At 49.2% G+C, this 18,103-nt stretch overlaps 1 protein-coding gene across 3 annotated transcripts in view; it reads right to left on the bottom strand.

The window, feature by feature from the left end:
- Positions 1-5,838, bottom strand: part of UBXN8 (UBX domain protein 8) — a 160,071-nt gene extending 154,233 nt beyond the window's left edge. Inside the window, exon 1 of one of the 3 annotated variants that reach the window (XM_063920010.1) lies at positions 5,699-5,838. In XM_063920010.1, the coding sequence (XP_063776080.1) occupies positions 5,699-5,756 (58 nt within the window). In that variant the 5' untranslated portion in view covers positions 5,757-5,838. Of the gene's footprint in view, positions 1-5,436; positions 5,609-5,698 lie in introns of those variants that run through there. The other 2 variants (XM_063920011.1, XM_063920009.1) reach the window with 2 other exon arrangements.
- Between the last annotated feature and the right edge of the window lie 12,265 nt (positions 5,839-18,103).

Here is an 18,103-nt window from a genome sequence, read left to right as displayed (position 1 = left end):
AGCAGACTTCAGGAGCCTGCGCAGGGGAAACGTCTCGACATTCCAAACTGTACCCCTGGGATACTACTTGTAGGATCCAGGGGTCCTGTACGGTCTCAGCGTCATGCTGAGAGCTTGTCAGAAGCGGTGGAACGCTTCTGTTCCTGGGAATGGGCTGCCTGCTGCAGTCTTCTTCCCTTTCCTCTATCCCTGGGCAGATATGACTCTTATAGGGACGAAAGGACTGAAGCTGAAAAGACGGTGTCTTTTTCTGCAGAGATGTGACTTAGGGTAAAAACGGTGGATTTTCCAGCAGTTGCCGTGGCCACCAGGTCCGATGGACCGACCCCAAATAACTCCTCTTCCTTTATACGGCAATACACCTTTGTGCCGTTTGGAATCTGCATCACCTGACCACTGTCGTGTCCATAAACATCTTCTGGCAGATATGGACATCGCACTTACTCTTGATGCCAGAGTGCAAATATCCCTCTGTGCATCTTGCATATATAGAAATACATCCTTTAAATGCTCTATAGTCAATAAAATACTGTCCCTGTCAAGGGTATCAATATTTTTAGTCAGGGAATCCGACCAAGCCACCCCAGCTCTGCACATCCAGGCTGAGGCGATCGCTGGTCGCAGTATAACACCAGTATGTGTGTATATACTTTTTATGATATTTTTCCAGCCTCCTGTCAGCTGGCTCCTTGAGGACGGCCCTATCTATAGACGGTACCGCCACTTGTTCTGATAAGCGTGTGAGCGCCTTATCCACCCTAAGGGGTGTTTCCCAACGCGCCCTAACTTCTGGCGGGAAAGGGTATACCGCCCATATTTTCTATCGGGGGGAACCCACGCATCATCACACACTTCATTTAATTTATCTGATTCAGGAAAAACTACGGTAGTTTTTTCACATCCCACATAATACCCTCTTTTGTGGTACTTGTAGTATCAGAAATATGTAACACCTCCTTCATTGCCCTTAACGTGTGGCCCTAATAAGGAATACGTTTGTTTATTCACCGTCGACACTGGATTCAGTGTCCCTGTCTGTGTCTGTGTCGACCGACTAAAGTAAACGGGCGTTTTAAAACCCCTGACGGTGTTTTTGAGACGTCTGGACCGGTACTAATTGTTTGTCGGCCGTCTCATGTCGTCAACCGACCTTGGCGCGTGTTGACATTATCACGTAATTCCCTAAATAAGCCATCCATTCCGGTGTCGACTCCCTAGAGAGTGACATCACCATTACAGGCAATTGCTCCGCCTCCTCACCAACATCGTCCTCATACATGTCGACACACACGTACCGACACACAGCACACACACAGGGAATGCTCTGATAGAGGACAGGACCTACTAGCCCTTTGGAGAGACAGAGGGAGAGTTTGCCAGCACACACCAAAAACGCTATAATTATATAGGGACAACCTTATATAAGTGTTTTCCCTTATAGCATCTTTTTTATATATTTCTAACGCCAAATTAGTGCCCCCCCTCTCTGTTTTAACCCTGTTTCTGTAGTGCAGTGCAGGGGAGAGCCTGGGAGCCTTCCCTCCAGCCTTTCTGTGAGGGAAAATGGCGCTGTGTGCTGAGGAGATAGGCCCCGCCCCTTTTTCGGCGGCCTCGTCTCCCGCTCTTAACGGATTCTGGCAGGGGTTAAATATCTCCATATAGCCCCCGGAGGCTATATGTGAGGTATTTTTAGCCAAAAAAGGTTTTCATTTGCCTCCCAGGGCGCCCCCCTCCCAGCGCCCTGCACCCTCAGTGACTGCCGTGTGAAGTGTGCTGAGAGGAAAATGGCGCACAGCTGCAGTGCTGTGCGCTACCTTAAGAAGACTGAGGAGTCTTCTGCCGCCGATTCTGGACCTCTTCTCGTTTCAGCATCTGCAAGGGGGCCGGCGGCGAGGCTCCGGTGACCATCCAGGCTGTACCTGTGATCGTCCCTCTGGAGCTAATGTCCAGTAGCCAAGAAGCCAATCCATCCTGCACGCAGGTGAGTTCACTTCTTCTCCCCTAAGTCCCTCGTTGCAGTGATCCTGTTGCCAGCAGGACTCACTGTAAAATAAAAAAACCTAAGCTAAACTTTTCTAAGCAGCTCTTTAGGAGAGCCACCTAGATTGCACCCTTCTCGGCCGGGCACAAAAATCTAACTGAGGCTTGGAGGAGGGTCATAGGGGGAGGAGCCAGTGCACACCACCTGATCCTAAAGCTTTACTTTTTGTGCCCTGTCTCCTGCGGAGCCGCTATTCCCCATGGTCCTTTCAGGAACCCCAGCATCCACTAGGACGATAGAGAAAAGGTATAATACATTGCTGCCCAGGGCGCCCCCCCCAGCGCCCTGCACCCTCAGTGACCGCCGGTATGAAGTGTGCTGACAACAATGGCGCACAGCTGCAGTGCTGCGCGCTACCTTATGAAGACTGAAAGTCTTCTGCCGCCTGTTTCTGGACCTCTGGACCTCTTCAACTTCGGCATCTGCAAGGGGGGTCGGCGGCACGGCTCCGGGACGAACCCCAGGGTGAGACCTGTGTTCCGACTCCCTCTGGAGCTAATGGTGTCCAGTAGCCTAAGAAGCAAATCCATCCTGCACGCAGGTGAGTTTACTTCTCTCCCCTAAGTCCCTCGTAGCAGTGAGCCTGTTGCCAGCAGGACTCACTGAAAATAAAAAACCTGACTTAAACTTTTATTCTAAGCAGCTCAGGAGAGCCACCTAGATTGCACCCTTCTCGGCCGGGCACAAGAATCTAACTGAGGCTTGGAGGAGGGTCATAGGGGGAGGAGCCAGTGCACACCACCTGATCCTAAAGCTTTTATTATTGTGCCCTGTCTCCTGCGGAGCCGCTAAACCCCATGGTCCTGACGGAGTCCCCAGCATCCACTTAGGACGTTAGAGAAATATATATATATATATATATATATATATATATTTATGCATATATGGTATGCCGTTAAAATACCGCCCGTCGGGAGCCCGGCTGTCTCAGTACTAACACCGGCATCCCAACAGGGGTCCTATACCGCTGCCGGAATACAGGCAAAGTAGGTGATTCCCCCTTGTTGGTGTCCACGACACCTATAGAGGGAGAGCCTGCAGTGTGGCAAGCGCAGCAAGCCCGCAAGGGGCTTCGTTGCGCTCATGCCCCTGCCGGCATTCAGGCGCATGGGATGCTGATGTCGGTTTACTGACATTCAGCATCCCATGCACCGGCATCCCATACCGATCCCATATATATATATATATATATATATATATATATATATATATAACACGAACAATGAGGCGGCACTCGGAGTCTTCTGTAAGTGCAATTTAATGCTTTAGTGTATAGTGTGTGTATGTGTATATATATATATATATATATATATATATATAAAATTTAGGAACAAGACAGGTGGCACTCTGCAGTCTTGAAATGATTGATTATCCGTAGTACTTTATTCGCCTACGTTTTGGGGTCCAGCCCCGTCATCAGGGACAAGCCTGCAACATATAACAAACAATACAATTACAACTATATATATATATATATATATATATATATATTTCGGATAAGCAGCATTCACCTAAAAATACATATACTTCCCTGGTGCCCTCCTGGGTGTCCTCTAGCATGAGGTCCAATCTATATATATATATATATATATATAAACACATTTACTACACCACTTCGGGGACCATGATATAGATTTTTTGTATTATGTATTATCCAGGTCAAAACCGCCTATATGTGGCTGTTGCTACACATTGCAATATGCAATCGTATCTCTTGGGTGTATTAATAAGCACAGGCAGGGACAGGCGCTCTGTAAAGGAGCCCATCCCTGTGATGTGCTCAGCCAACTGCCGGGGGGATGTCTAGCATGCGCACCAAGCATTACCGTACATGCAGTCATCACTTCTGGGGAGGGTACCAGGGGGAACCCTCAGATGGCTGAGATTGCGGTGAGTAGCCTATAAGCTACACTGGACTACAGCCATTTTCAGTTAGCGGTAGCCAATATTGGGAATTCCCTATATTAGTTTACATTGAGTGCCAATATGTGGTGCTAGACACACCCAGTAGGTGGTGTTAGCGACACCCAATAGGCGGGTCTAGACACGCCCGTCCAATCGTGCACCCCCTAATCAAATGTTCTGCGCACGCCTATGGTCTTCACACTAGGGTTGACACCTCATCCCTTGAATTCTGGACACATTAATTACACATGTTCTGTAGCTGTCTGACTTCAAGACTCCATTTCACCTATGTAATTAATGTGTCCAGTATTAAAGGGATGAGGTGGCAACCCTACCTCTCACACCAAGGTATTTATTTACAAAGTGCCGTGCGTCTGACCATGGTTATGCCGATATTTAAAAGGGCAATGTTTTTACTAGTAAGACACGGCTAGTAAAGCATTGTCCTTTTAAATATTATGCATAAACACGTTCAGAAGTTTTGGGTTTATAACCCACTGCTTTATAAGTAATCTGTGTCAGATATGCTTTTCGGCATGAGGCACCCCGGGAAGACTAGGGGCAGATGTAGTAAGCCTGGGGAAGTGATAAAGCAGTGATAAGTGCAAGGTGATAACACACCAGCCAATCAGCTCCAATATGTAAATTGCCAGTTAGAAGCCGATTGGTTAGTGCGTTATCACCTTGCTCTTATCACTGCTTTATCACTTCTCCAGGATTAATATATCGGTAGATGCTAGATTCAAGTGGCCTAAGGGACCTTTTACGTCAGGGGGAGGAGCCACAAGAGGGAGGAGCTAGGCCAGCAGGATAGTTCCTCTATTATACACGCCACCAACTATTACCTTTAGTAATCAGGTGGCGAGCGAAGCGGAGCGAGCCACCGAGCCCAAAGCGTGGCGGGCGAATCGAGCCTACGTTTCGGGTAACCTGTACGGGGGATCAGTACTAAATGCCGCCGGCCGGAATCCCGGCGGTCGAAATACCGACGCCGGAATCCCGACCACACAATCCCGACAGGGGTGGCGAGCGGAACGCAGCCCCTTGTGGGCTCGCTTCGCTCGCCACGCTGTGGGCACGGTGCCTCGCTACTCTCGGCACACTATTTATATTCTCCCTCTATGGGTGTCGTGGACACCCACGGAGGGAGAATATGTCGGGATTGTGGCGGTCGGGATTCCGGCGTCGGTATTTCGACCGCCGGGATTCCGGCCGGCGGCATCTTGACCGCATCCCCTGCACGGCCATAGCTCATCCCGCTGGTGACGTGTCTCCTCCCCTAGTGATGTCAGAGGTCCCTTCTCCCACTCCGATTTAGAACCAACCAAGCAATAACACATACAAATAACCTCCCACTTCCTCTATGTAACTGAACGTAAGCAAACTGTATAAACACTGCTTGCAATCTACATAATGTAGAGCTATAACAGCCGTGGGAGCAGCCGTCACAGGGCACAAGGACATAGGACGCATCGGGCTGCGCTGGGTACCTATAGGGTGGCCCCTGAGCACGAGTAGGATGATGAAGGAAACGAGCAGTAAGCAGAGCACCAGCGCCCGGCCCCCCGCAGCCGCTGCCATGTCTCCACCGCCGCTTCCGGGATCAGCCCCGCACCTGGAGCTGCCTGACGGTAGATGCTAGAATCAAGTGGGCTAAGAAACCTTTTCCGTAAGGGGGAGGAGTTACGACACAGAGGGAAGGAGCTAGGCCAGCGGGACAGTTGCTCTACTATCCACGCCACCAACTATTACCTTTAGTAATCAGGTGGCGAGCGGAGAGGAGCGAGCCACCGAGCCCGAAGCGTGGCATGCGAAGCGAGCCCGCGATGGTACTTTTCGGGTACCCTGTTCGCCCGTAGCTCCTCCCCCTGGTGACGTGTCTCCTCCCCTAGATACGTCAGAAGGTCCCTTCTCCCACTCCGAAATAGAATCAACCGCTGCCTGACGCGTGTCCGTGCACTGTGTGTTCTGTGAGCACATGTGACCGGAATACTGCGTGTCACAGCCGTGACGTCAGTTTGTTTTTTTTTTTCAAATCCCCCTAATTCAATTCAATCTGGCGCTAATTTACACACGTTCCACATCGGAGGCTGCGCGTGTAAACAGCGGCGGTATTCCTATCACGGCTCTCATTACTGTGATGTTTCTCCTGGCCCTCCCATCACGTTTCCTGTGCTGTGTGCTGATGATGTGTACTGCATCTGCTCTCCCTCACGTATTCAGGCTGTCATGTTATTTATTGACATCATTTTCTTTCCCTCTCTGGACAGTGTAAGCTTTATTGTTGCAGATTGGATTAATTTCTAATTTTTCTTAATTTTTATCAAGGGGCATCTGTATTAGTTATTGGGTTTTAGTCCTGATAATTGTAATTTATTATCGCTATTTGGTGCAATAAGAAATTAACATTCTGCTGAATGTACACAAACAAAAACACCTGCAGGGACAAGGGCTCCGAGAGGAGTTTGTCTCACTTCTGCTTTGTGCCTCTGCAGTGCTACCGTGCATGCGTTGTCTATTAACAGCTGTTTGGCAGGATGCGCCAAAGTATATATGCGGTTTTGGGGTTTTGACACCATTTTCAAATGTAGTAAGGGCTCCAACGCGGAGGCTGGTGTTACCCTGTAGAAGGGATCTGGTCAGGATCCCAGCAGTCAAAATACTGATGCGGAATCCAGACACTATTTGGAATGCCGACACTGGCATTTCGAATAGGTCCACAATCCCAGCGCCGGATGTGGGGGCACAGGCGTGCGCAGAGACTGACTGGCGGGTGCCGCTCCGGACTTCCCCCCCTCCACGGCATTATAGTGTTCTCTCACCTCCCCTGTCCTGGATATAGACTGCTCACCTGGTCCGCTCACCTGGGCCGCCCAGGTGAGCAGTTTATATCCAGGACAGGGGAGGTGAGAGAACATTATAATGCAGTGGAGGGGGGGAAGTCCGGAGCGGCACCCGCCAGTCAGTCTCTGCGCACGCCTGTGTGTGGGGGTTATGGGTAGGTTAAAGCTACAAGAAAGGAATGTTAGGGGGTTATTGGGCCTTCCCCTGTTGGGATTCTGCACATCGGGATGTCACGGTTTGTATTCTGCCTGCCGCCATCCCAAATGCCGGCATTTCGATTCCAACCTCTATAGAAACCTATAGGCTTCTTTACACATCGGATCCCTCCAGATTGATAGTGTTATTATTGATGTATTTATGGAAGGATTTTAGTTTTGAGTCTTGTCCATCCCAAACAAATAGAATGTCAACTATATATCTATAATACAGCATTTGAGTCAATGAATGGGTTGCTCCAAATGTGGGTGTCTTCTCATTTTGCCACAAGTAAATATGTGTAATGTGGAGCAAAACATTTCTCCATTGCTGTTGCCATGATTTATTTGCAGACCTTCCCTTTATACCAAAAGTAATTGTGATCCAAAATGTATTTAATAATTATTATTAAGTTATTTTGTGCAGTTTCCAACTCTGACAGGCCACAGAGATATTGATGGTTGGGAGCACATCCATCTGCATGTTTGATGTAAGTGTATTAAGACTTGACATCACATGTTGTTAGCGTGAATTTGTTCTTCCATTCCAAGTTTGAAAGGTAACACTGATGTCAAATCTTTAATGTAGCATATTTGTTTTATTACCAAGAGTTGAAGGAAGGAATCTACGTAGTCTGAGAGATTCTAGCTAATGGAGTAATTTCCTGAGATGATTGTGTGAATTCTTTATATCTTTGTGAATTTTTCATAGTTGATAGAACACGTGTTATAGGGTTATTGTTACATACACAACTGTAATTGTTTTGTTGTTTATATGCCTTCTAGACGTTCTTGGAGTTCTTGAATTTTTCCTTTTGTGTCTTTTTTGAGAAGGGCATATGTTGTATTATCTGAAAGTATTCTCTTACGTCCTAGGGGATATTTGGAATCCATTTAGTACCATGGAGTATAGACGGGTCCACTTGGAGCCATGAGCACTATAGAAGTTTGATTGTGTGTGCTGGCTCCTCCCTCTATGCCCCTCCTACCAGACTCAGTTTAGAATATGTGCCCAGAGGAGCCGGTCACGTCTCTGGAAGCTCCTGAAGAGTTTTCTACATTTATTTTTAAAGTTAGTTTTCTCTATCGTCCTAGTGGATGCTGGGGTTCCTGAAAGGACCATGGGGAATAGCGGCTCCGCAGGAGACAGGGCACAAAAGTTAAGCTTTAGGATCAGGTGGTGTGCACTGGCTCCTCCCCCTATGACCCTCCTCCAAGCCTCAGTTAGGTTTTTGTGCCCGGCCGAGAAGGGTGCAATCTAGGTAGCTCTCCTAAAGAGCTGCTTAGAAAAGTTTAGTTTTAGGTTTTTTATTTTACAGTGAGTCCTGCTGGCAACAGGATCACTGCATCGAGGGACTTAGGGGAGAAGAAGTGAACTCACCTGCGTGCAGGATGGATTGGCTTCTTAGGCTACTGGACATTAGCTCCAGAGGGACGATCACAGGTACAGCCTGGATGGGTCACCGGAGCCGCGCCGCCGGCCCCCTTGCAGATGCCGAAAAGAGAAGAGGTCCAGAAATCGGCGGCAGAAGACTCTTCAGTCTTCTTAAGGTAGCGCACAGCACTGCAGCTGTGCGCCATTGCTCTCAGCACACTTCACACAGCAGTCACTGAGGGTGCAGGGCGCTGGGGGGGGCGCCCTGGGCAGCAATGGAAACCTGTTATTTGGCAAAAAATACCTCACATATAGCCTCCGGGGGCTATATGGAGATATTTAACCCCTGCCAGAATCCGTTGAAGAGCGGGAGACGAGCCCGCCGAAAAGGGGGCGGGGCCTATCTCCTCAGCACACAGCGCCATTTTCCCTCACAGAAAGGCTGGAGGGAAGGCTCCCAGGCTCTCCCCTGCACTGCACTACAGAAACAGGGTTAAAACAGAGAGGGGGGGCACTAATTTGGCGTTAGACATATATATAAAGATGCTATAAGGGAAAACACTTATATAAGGTTGTCCCTATATAATTATAGCGTTTTTGGTGTGTGCTGGCAAACTCTCCCTCTGTCTCTCCAAAGGGCTAGTGGGTCCTGTCCTCTATCAGAGCATTCCCTGTGTGTGTGCTGTGTGTCGGTACGTGTGTGTCGACATGTATGAGGACGATGTTGGTGAGGAGGCGGAGCAATTGCCTGTAATGGTGATGTCACTCTCTAGGGAGTCGACACCGGAATGGATGGCTTATTTAGGGAATTACGTGATAATGTCAACACGCTGCAAGGTCGGTTGACGACATGAGACGGCCGACAAACAATTAGTACCGGTCCAGACGTCTCAAAAACACCGTCAGGGGTTTAAAACGCCCGTTTACCTTAGTCGGTCGACACAGACACAGACACGGACACTGAATCCAGTGTCGACGGTGAATAAACAAACGTATTCCTCATTAGGGCCACACGTTAAGGGCAATGAAGGAGGTGTTACATATTTCTGATACTACAAGTACCACAAAGATGGGTATTATGTGGCAGTGAAAAAACTACCGTAGTTTTTCCTGAATCAGATAAAATAAAATGAAGTGTGTGATGAGGCGTGGGTTTACCCCGATAGCAAATATTGGCGTTATACCTTTTCCCGCCAGAAGTTAGGGCGCGTTGGGAAACACCCCTTAGGGTGGATAAGGCGCTCACACGCTTATCATGTGGCGTTACCGTCTCCAGATACGGCCGCCCTCAAGGAGCCAGCTGATATGAAGCTGGAGTAATATCCTAAAAAGTATATACACACATACGGTGGTTATGCTGCGACCAGCGATCGCCTCAGCCTGGAAATGCAGTGCTGGGTTGGCTTGGTCGGATTCCCTGACTGAAAATATTTTAGTGATATAGAGCATTTAATAGGATGCAGTCTATATATATATATATATATATATATATGCGAGATGCACAGAGGGATATTTGCACTCTGGCATCAAGATAAGTGCGTTGTCCATATCTGCCAGAAGATGTTATGGACACGACAGTGGTCAGGTGATGCAGATCCCATACGGCACATGAAAGTATGGTCGTATAAAGGAGAGTAGGTACTTGGGGTCGGTCCATCGGACCTGGGGGCCACGGCAACAGCTGGGAAATCCAACCTTTTTACCCCAAGTCACATCTCAGCAGAAAAAGACACTGTCTTTTCAGCCTCAATCCTTCCGTTCCCATAAGGGCATGCGGGCAAAAGGCCAGTCATATCTACCCAGACATAGAGGAAAGGGAAGTAGACTGCAGAAGGCAGCCCCTTTCCAGGAACAGAAGCCCTCCACCGAGTCTGCCAAGTCCTCAGCAGGACGCTGGGGCCGTGCAAGCTGACTCAGGTGAGGTGGGGGGTCGTCTCAAGAGTCTCAGCGTGCAGTGGGATCACTCGCAAGTTGACCCCTAGATCGTACAAAGTATTATCCCAGGGGTACAGTTTGGAGATTCGAGACATCTTTTCCTCGCAGGTTCCTGAAGTCTGCTTTACCAAAGGCTCCCTCCGACAGGGAGGCAGTATTGGAAAAAAATTCACAAGCTGTATTTCCAGCAGGTGATAATCAAAGTACCCCTCCTACAATCAAGGAAAAGGGTATTAGTCTTACACACTATATTGTGGTACTGAAGCCAGACGGCTTGGTGAGACATATTCTAAATCTGAAATTTTTGAACACTTACATACAAAGGTTCAAATCAAGATGGAGTCACTCAGACAGTGATAGCGAACCGGAAAAAAGGGGACTATATGGTGTCCCTGGACATCAAGGATTACCTCCATGTCCAAATTTGCCCTTCTCAACAAGGGTACCTATGGTTCGTGGTACAGAACTGTCAATATCAGTTTCTGACGCTGCCGTTGAATTATCCACGGCACCCCGGGCCTTTACCAAGGTAATGGCCGAAAAGATGATTCTCTTCAAAGAAAAGGGCATCTTAATTATCCCTTACTTGGACGATATCCTGAAAAGGGAAAGGTCCAGAGAACAGTTGGAGGTCGGAATAGCACTATCTAAAGTAGTTCTATGACAGCACGAGTGGATTCTAAATATTCCAAAAATCGCAGCGTTTTTCCGACGATACTTCTGCTGTTCCTAGGAATGATTCTGGGCATAGTCCAGAAAAAGGTGTTTCTCCTGGAGGAGAAAGCCAGGGAGCTATCCGAACTAGTCAGAAACCTCCTAAAACCAGGCCAAGTATCAGTGCATCAATGCACAGGAGTCCTGGGAAAAATGGTGGCTTCTTACGAAGCAATTCCATTCGGCAGATCTCACGCAAAAAATTTTCAGGGGGATTTGCTGGACGAATGGTCCGGATCGCATCTTCAGATGCATCAGCAGATAATCCTGTCTCCAAGGACAAGGGTGTCTCTTCTGTGGGGGCTGCAGAGTGCTCATCTTCTAGAGGACAGCACATTCAGCATTCAGGACTGTGTTCTGGTGACCACGGATGCCAGCCTGAGAGGCTGGGAAGCAGTCACACAGGGAAGAAATTTCCAAGGAATGTGGTCAAGTCTGGAGACTTTTCTCCACATGAATATACTGGAGCTAAGAGCAATTTCCAATGCTCTGAGCCTAGGAAGACCTCTGCTTCAAAGTCAGTCGGTGCTGATCTGGTCGGACATCATCATGGCAGTCGCCCACGTAAACAGACGGGGCGGCACAAGAAGCAGGAGGGCAATGACAGCAAGAACTTTTCGCTGAGCAAAAAATCAAAGACCAAAGGTGGTCATAAGATGGCGTCCCACCTGAAGCGCCAGGTCAAGAGACCCTCAGGCAATAGCTGGGTCGCTCTGGTAACACCGTGGGTGTACCAGTCGGGTATGTGTTCCCTCCTCTGCCTCTCATACCCAGGGTATTGAGAATTATAGGAAGGAGAGGAGTAAGAATTATACTCGTGGCTCCGGTTTGGCCAAGAAGGACTTGGTAACCGGAACTTCAAGAGATAAGAAGGGTCTTGATTCAGCAAGAATCATGTCTGTTCCAAGACTTACCGCAGCTGCGTTGACGCAGGGGCGGGTGAACGCCGGATCCTAAGGGAAAAAGGCATTCCGGAAGAGGTCATCCCTACCCTGGTCAGAGCCAGGAAGGAGGTGACCGCACAACATTATCACAGTTTAGGTGAAAATATGTTCCATGGTGTGAGGCCAGGAAGGCTCCACGGAAGAATTTCAACTAGGTTAATTCCTATATTTCCTGCAAACAGGAGTGTCTATGGGCCTCAAATTGGGGTCCATTAAGGTTCAAATTTCGGCCTGTCGATTTTCTTCCAGAAAGAATTGGCTTCAGTTCCTGAAGTCCAGAAGTCTGTCAAGGGAGTACTGCATATACAACCCCTTTTGATGTCTCCAGTGGCACTGGGGGATCTCAACGTAGTTTTGGGGATTCCAAAAATCACATTGGTTTAAACCACTCAAATCTGTGGATTTGATATATCTCACATGGAAAGTGAACATGCGGTTGGTCCTGGCCTCGGCCAGGCGAGTGTCAAAATTGGCGGCTTTGTCTCACAAAGCCATATCTGATTGTCCATTCGGACAGAACAAAGCTGCGGACTCGTCCCCAGTTTATCCCTAGGGTGGTGTCAGCGTTTTACCTGAACCAGCTTATTGTGGTACCTGCGGCTACTAGGGACTTGGAGGACTCCAAGTTGCTGGATGTTGTCAGGGCCCTGAAAATATAGTTTTCCAGGTCGGCTGGAGTCAGGAAATCTGACTTGCTGTTTTATCCTGTATGCACCCAACAAGCTGGGTGCCCCTGCTTCTAAGCAGACTATTGCTCGTTGGATTTGTAGTACAATTCAGCTTGCACATTCTGTGGCAGGCTTGCCACAGCCAAAAATATGTATATGCCCATTCCACAAGGAAGGTGGGCTCATCTTGGGCGGGTGCCCGAGGGGTCTCGGCTTTACAACTTTGCCGAGCGGCTACGTGGTCGGGGGAGAACACGTTTGTAAAATCCTACAAATTTGATACCCTGGCTAAGGAGGACCTGGAGTTCTCTCATTCGGTGCTGCAGAGTCATCCGCACTCTCCCGCCCGTTTGGGAGCTTTGGTATAATCCCCATGGTCCTTTCAGGAACCCCAGCATCCACTAGGACGATTGAGAAAATAAGAATTTACTTACCGATAATTCTATTTCTCGGAGTCCGTAGTGGATGCTGGGCGCCCATCCCAAGTGCGGATTATCTGCAATACTTGTACATAGTTATTGTTAACTAAATCGGGTTATTGTTGTAGTGAGCCATCTTTCAGAGGCTCCTCTGTTCTCATACTGTTAACTGGGTTCAGATCACAGGTTGTACAGTGTGATTGGTGTGGCTGGTATGAGTCTTACCCGGGATTCAAAATCCTTCCTTATTATGTACGCTCGTCCGGGCACAGTATCCTAACTGAGGCTTGGAGGAGGGTCATAGGGGGAGGAGCCAGTGCACACCACCTGATCCTAAAGCTTAACTTTTGTGCCCTGTCTCCTGCGGAGCCGCTATTCCCCATGGTCCTTTCAGGAACCCCAGCATCCACTACGGACTCCGAGAAATAGAATTATCGGTAAGTAAATTCTTATTATTTTCAGGGAGGACTGGATGGGACCAACCTGCCTGCTTCGTGGGACTTAGGGTGGTGAACGGCCCAACCCACTAAGGGTTAATGGTCCCGTTCCCCGCTGACAGGACGCTAGCTCATGAGGGAACTATTTGCAAGGCCCAGCACTGCGAGCGTACATTTCTGCAGCACGCCGCCACCCCTAACAGTGCCAGAAGAGTGGTGAGTATTAAGCCTGTGTCACGGTTAGCAGGTCGCCGGCCATTATTGCGGCATGAGGGTACGGAGACGCACGGCTTCTACACGGGGCGGACTGAGTCTCCTGACTAAGTACACTGTAGTGTACACAGTACCCAGACTGGCACTACAGCCATAAAAGGGGAATGTCTCCATTTTATGCACACAGACACAAAAAGCCAGTATAAAGAAGAGTGGGAAGATGCGCCATTAAAGGGGCAGGGCTTCACTATGAGTGGATCCAGCAGCTCACAAGCGTCATTTTCCCTACTGCAGCTGACAAAGACGCTGACTGACAGGGACGCGCAGCTCCTCCGGAAAGCCTCCAGTTTACCTCAACAGTACCAGGGGGTTATAGCAGGGGGGAGCAGTTTACTAGTGTACTAAGTCCCTAGTCTAGGTACTTAGTCTGTGACCCGGCTAAGCTTGGTATTAGCGATAAGGGTGCCGTGTGCTGGCTCCATACTCTGTCTCTCTGGAAGGGCTCTTTGTGGGTTAATTGTGCTTTCTCTTACGTCCTAGAGGATGCTGGAGTCCACATTAGTACCATGGGGTATAGACGGGTCCACTAGGAGCCATTGGCACTTTAAGAGTTTGACAGTGTGGGCTGGCTCCTCCCTCTATGCCCCTCCTACCAGACTCAGTTTAGGAAATGTGCCCGGAGGAGCCGGTCACAGCTAGGGGAGCTCTACAGAGCTTCTCTAGTAAAAGTTTTATTTTAGAGTTTATTATTTTACAGGGAGGCTGCTGGCAACAGCCTCCCTGCTTCGTGGGACTAAGGGGGGGAGTAGTGACCGCCCTGCGGGGTTTGAGCCACTATCTCCGCTGACAGGACACTGAGCTCCTGAGGGGATAGAACGTTCCCCGATACAGGGGATCGCTCACCCCAGCAGCATGCCGCCACCCTCTTACAGATCCAGAAGATCAGTGGCAAGTTAGTCACCGGTCCCCCTAGCAAGCAGGGGGCCAGTGTGAAGATGGCGGCAACAGGGTATGGAGTGCAGTACTAACTGTGCTCCGGGGCTCAGCGGTACATAGTGCGGCGCTGTGAGAAGCGCCCTGAGCCAGCGCCTACACCCTACACTGGTCGGCAAGCCTGTCAGGGACCCCAGATCACTGCCAGCAAAATTCCTCAGGCCAGTATAATCTCCAGAAGAGCGGGAAGACAGCGCCATGAAGGGGGCGGAGCTTCTCAGAGCAGACCCAGCAGCGTTCAGCGCCATTTTCCTGCCTGCAGAAGCACTGTCAGTGAGAGCTGTCCCTCCAATTCAACTCCAGCTATCTCTTACGGTACCAGGGGGTTGTAGAAGGGAGGGGAGGCTGTGTAAAGAATGTGTAACCTATTAAGGTGCACAGTCAGCGCAAGTTGGGGGTCTCTCTATACCTTAAAAGTGCTGTGTGTGGGATGGCTCCAATCTCTGTCTCTCTTGCCATTCTTGGGGGTGAAACTCTGTCTGTCCTCCCCTGTGTGTGGAGTGTCTGTGGTCTCCATGAAGCTATGTCCAGGGACTCTGTGTCATATGCTGCAGAAGATATGTCCTCTCAGGATGATCCCATTCCATGTAATCAGGATTGCACTGTCTTAGCGCAGATACCAGCAAGGGAGCCTGAATTGTTATCCTCTATTAAAACTATGATTTCTCAGATTTCTGCTGGGGTTGCACAGAATGAATCTGCAACTCAGGTTTTACAGAACTCTATCGCAGTTTGGTCTGGTTCTGTTACCTCAGAGCACAAACGTGCTCTTGCCCAGATTATGCAGGATGACACGGATACCGATACTGACACGGCAGACGGTGAGGGGGATGTACTGCGGGGGACAGCATCTCTTGCAAAAGGGGTTCAGTTGATGATAGAGGCTATTAGAGATGTGTTGAATATTGCAGATACAACTCCTGAGCAGGTTGAGGAGGCTTACTTCACTGACAATAAGAAAGCCTCGCTAACCTTCCCTGTGTCTAAAGAATTAAATGCTATATATGAGAAAGCATGGGAAAACCCAGAGAAAAAAATCCAGATCCCTAGAAAGGTTCTGGTTTCTTTCCCCTTCCCTGAGGATAGCAAAAAATGGGAAAACCCATCCATAGTTGACGCGTCTGTATCCAGACTCTCAAAAAAGGTGGTTTTACCTGTTCCAGGATCTACTGCCTTAAAAGAGGCGTCTGTTCGCAAAATTGACACTACGCTGAAATCCATATACACGGCTTCAGGGGCGATACTACGTCCTACTATTGCCTGTGCATGGATTTCCAAAGCTATAGTAAAGTGGTCAGGCACGTTACTTGAGGATTTGGATACAATGGATAAAAGTGATGTTGAATTGTTTTTACGTAACATTCAGGATTCTGCAGGATTTATGGTGGAATCCATGAAAGACCTGGGTTCCATGGCTGCAGGGATATCTTCCATGTCTGTCTCAGCTCGTAGGGGACTTTGGCTGCGCCAGTGGTCTGCTGACGTGGAATCCAGGAGAGGTGTGGAGACCCTACCCTACACAAGTCAGGCTCTCTTTGGGGAAGTGTTGGATGCGTGGATTTCCATAGCTACAGCGGGTAAGTCTCCTTTTCTTCCCTCAGCTGCACCTGCTACGAAGAAACCCTTTTCTTCAGCTGCATCTCAGTCCTTTCGGACTGCCAAAGCAAGAAAGGCCAAGCCGTCTAACACCTTCTTTAGAAAAGGTCGGCCAAAATCCAGGAAACCTGCTGCGGCAGGTTCCCAGGAACAGAAACCTACTTCAGGTATGCCAAAGTCCTCATCATGACGGTGGACCGTGCGGCCTGGAGGTGTGTTCCGGTGGGGGCGAGATTCCGGCATTTCAGTCACATCTGGGTGTCGTCCGGCCTGGATCCCTGAGTGCAAGATATTGTGTCCCAGGGGTACAGGCTGGAATTTCAAGATCTCCCTCCTCACCGGTTCTTCAAATCAGGCTTGCCAGCAGACAGGGCTATCCTACAGGGAGCCATCCAGAAGGCACAGGTTATTGTACCAGTTCATCCCCAGATGCAAAACAAAGGTTACTATTCAAACCTTTTCGTGGTACCGAAACTGGTTAGTACAGTCAGGCCGATTTTGAACTTAAAATCGCTAAACCCCTTCCTGAGAGAGTTAAAGTTAAAAATGCGTACCTCCACATTCCGATTTGGTCGCCGCATCAAGCTTATCTCCGATTCGCACTGTTGGTATGTCATTTTCAATTCCAGGCTCTGCCATTCGGCCTCTCCACAGCACCAAGGGTATTCACCAAGGTGATGGCGGAAATGATGGTTCTCCTCCGCAGACAGGGGGTGAACATAATTCCATATCTGGACGATCTGCTGATAAAGGCATCGTCCGAGGAGAAGCTGTTACAGTCCATAGTTCTCACGACCCACCTACTCAGAAACACGGTTGGATCCTGAATCTTCCAAAATCACAATTGGAACCAACCAGCAGGTTGTCCTTTCTGGGAATGATCCTTGACACGGAAGTGCAGAGGGTGTCTCTTCCAGAGGAAAAAGCGTTGGTGATACAAACAATAGTCCGGGATGTCCTGAAGCCAGCCCGGGTGTCAGTTCATCAGTGCATTCGCCTTCTGGGGAAGATGGGAGGTTTCATGCTCGGTCCTTCCAACTGGATCTCCTGGACAAGTGGTCGGGATCTCATCTACACATGCACCAGAGAATACGTCTGTTGCCAAATGCCAGGATTTTACTCCTCTGGTGGCTACAATTACATCACCTTCTGGAGGGCCGCAGGTTCAGGATTCAGGACTGGATCCTTCTAACCACGGATGCAAGTCTCCGGGGCTAGGGTGCAGTCAGTCAAGGGGAAACCTTCCAAGGAAGGTGGTCAAGTCTGGAAGCTGGCCTACCGATAAACATTCTGGAACTAAGAGCAGTCTACAGCGGTCTTCTCCAAACAGCCCATCTTATGAGCAATCGGGCCATTCAAGTGCAGTCGGACAATGTAACGATGGTGGCTTACATAAACCGACAGGGCGGAACGAAGAGCGGAGCTGCAATGTCAGAGGTAACAAGAATCATCCTCTAGGCAGAAAAAAAACGCGTTGGCTCTGTCAGCAATCTTCATTCCGGGAGTAGACAATTGGGAAGTGGACTTCCTCAGCAGACACGATCTCCATCCAGGGGAGTGGGGTCTCCATCTGGAGGTGTTCAAGGAGGTAACAGATCTTTGGGGTGTACCCCAAACAGACATGGTGGCCTCTCGTCTCAACAAGAGGCTTCGGCGATATTGTTACAGGTCGAGATACACGCAAGCAGTGGCGGTGGACGCCCTAGTGACTCCGTGGGTATTCCAGTCGGTGTACGTGTTTCCACCACTCCCACTCATTCCAAGAGTGGTAAAGCTCATAAGGAGAACAAGGGTTCAAGCGATCCTCATTGCTCCAGACTGGCCA

The sequence above is a fragment of the Pseudophryne corroboree genome, chromosome 1 (assembly GCF_028390025.1).
Source record: "Pseudophryne corroboree isolate aPseCor3 chromosome 1, aPseCor3.hap2, whole genome shotgun sequence".
In the NCBI taxonomy this organism is placed as follows: domain Eukaryota; kingdom Metazoa; phylum Chordata; class Amphibia; order Anura; family Myobatrachidae; genus Pseudophryne; species Pseudophryne corroboree.
The sequence above is the reverse complement of the archived record's forward strand: the minus strand, read 5'-3'. Positions and strand labels throughout refer to the sequence as shown.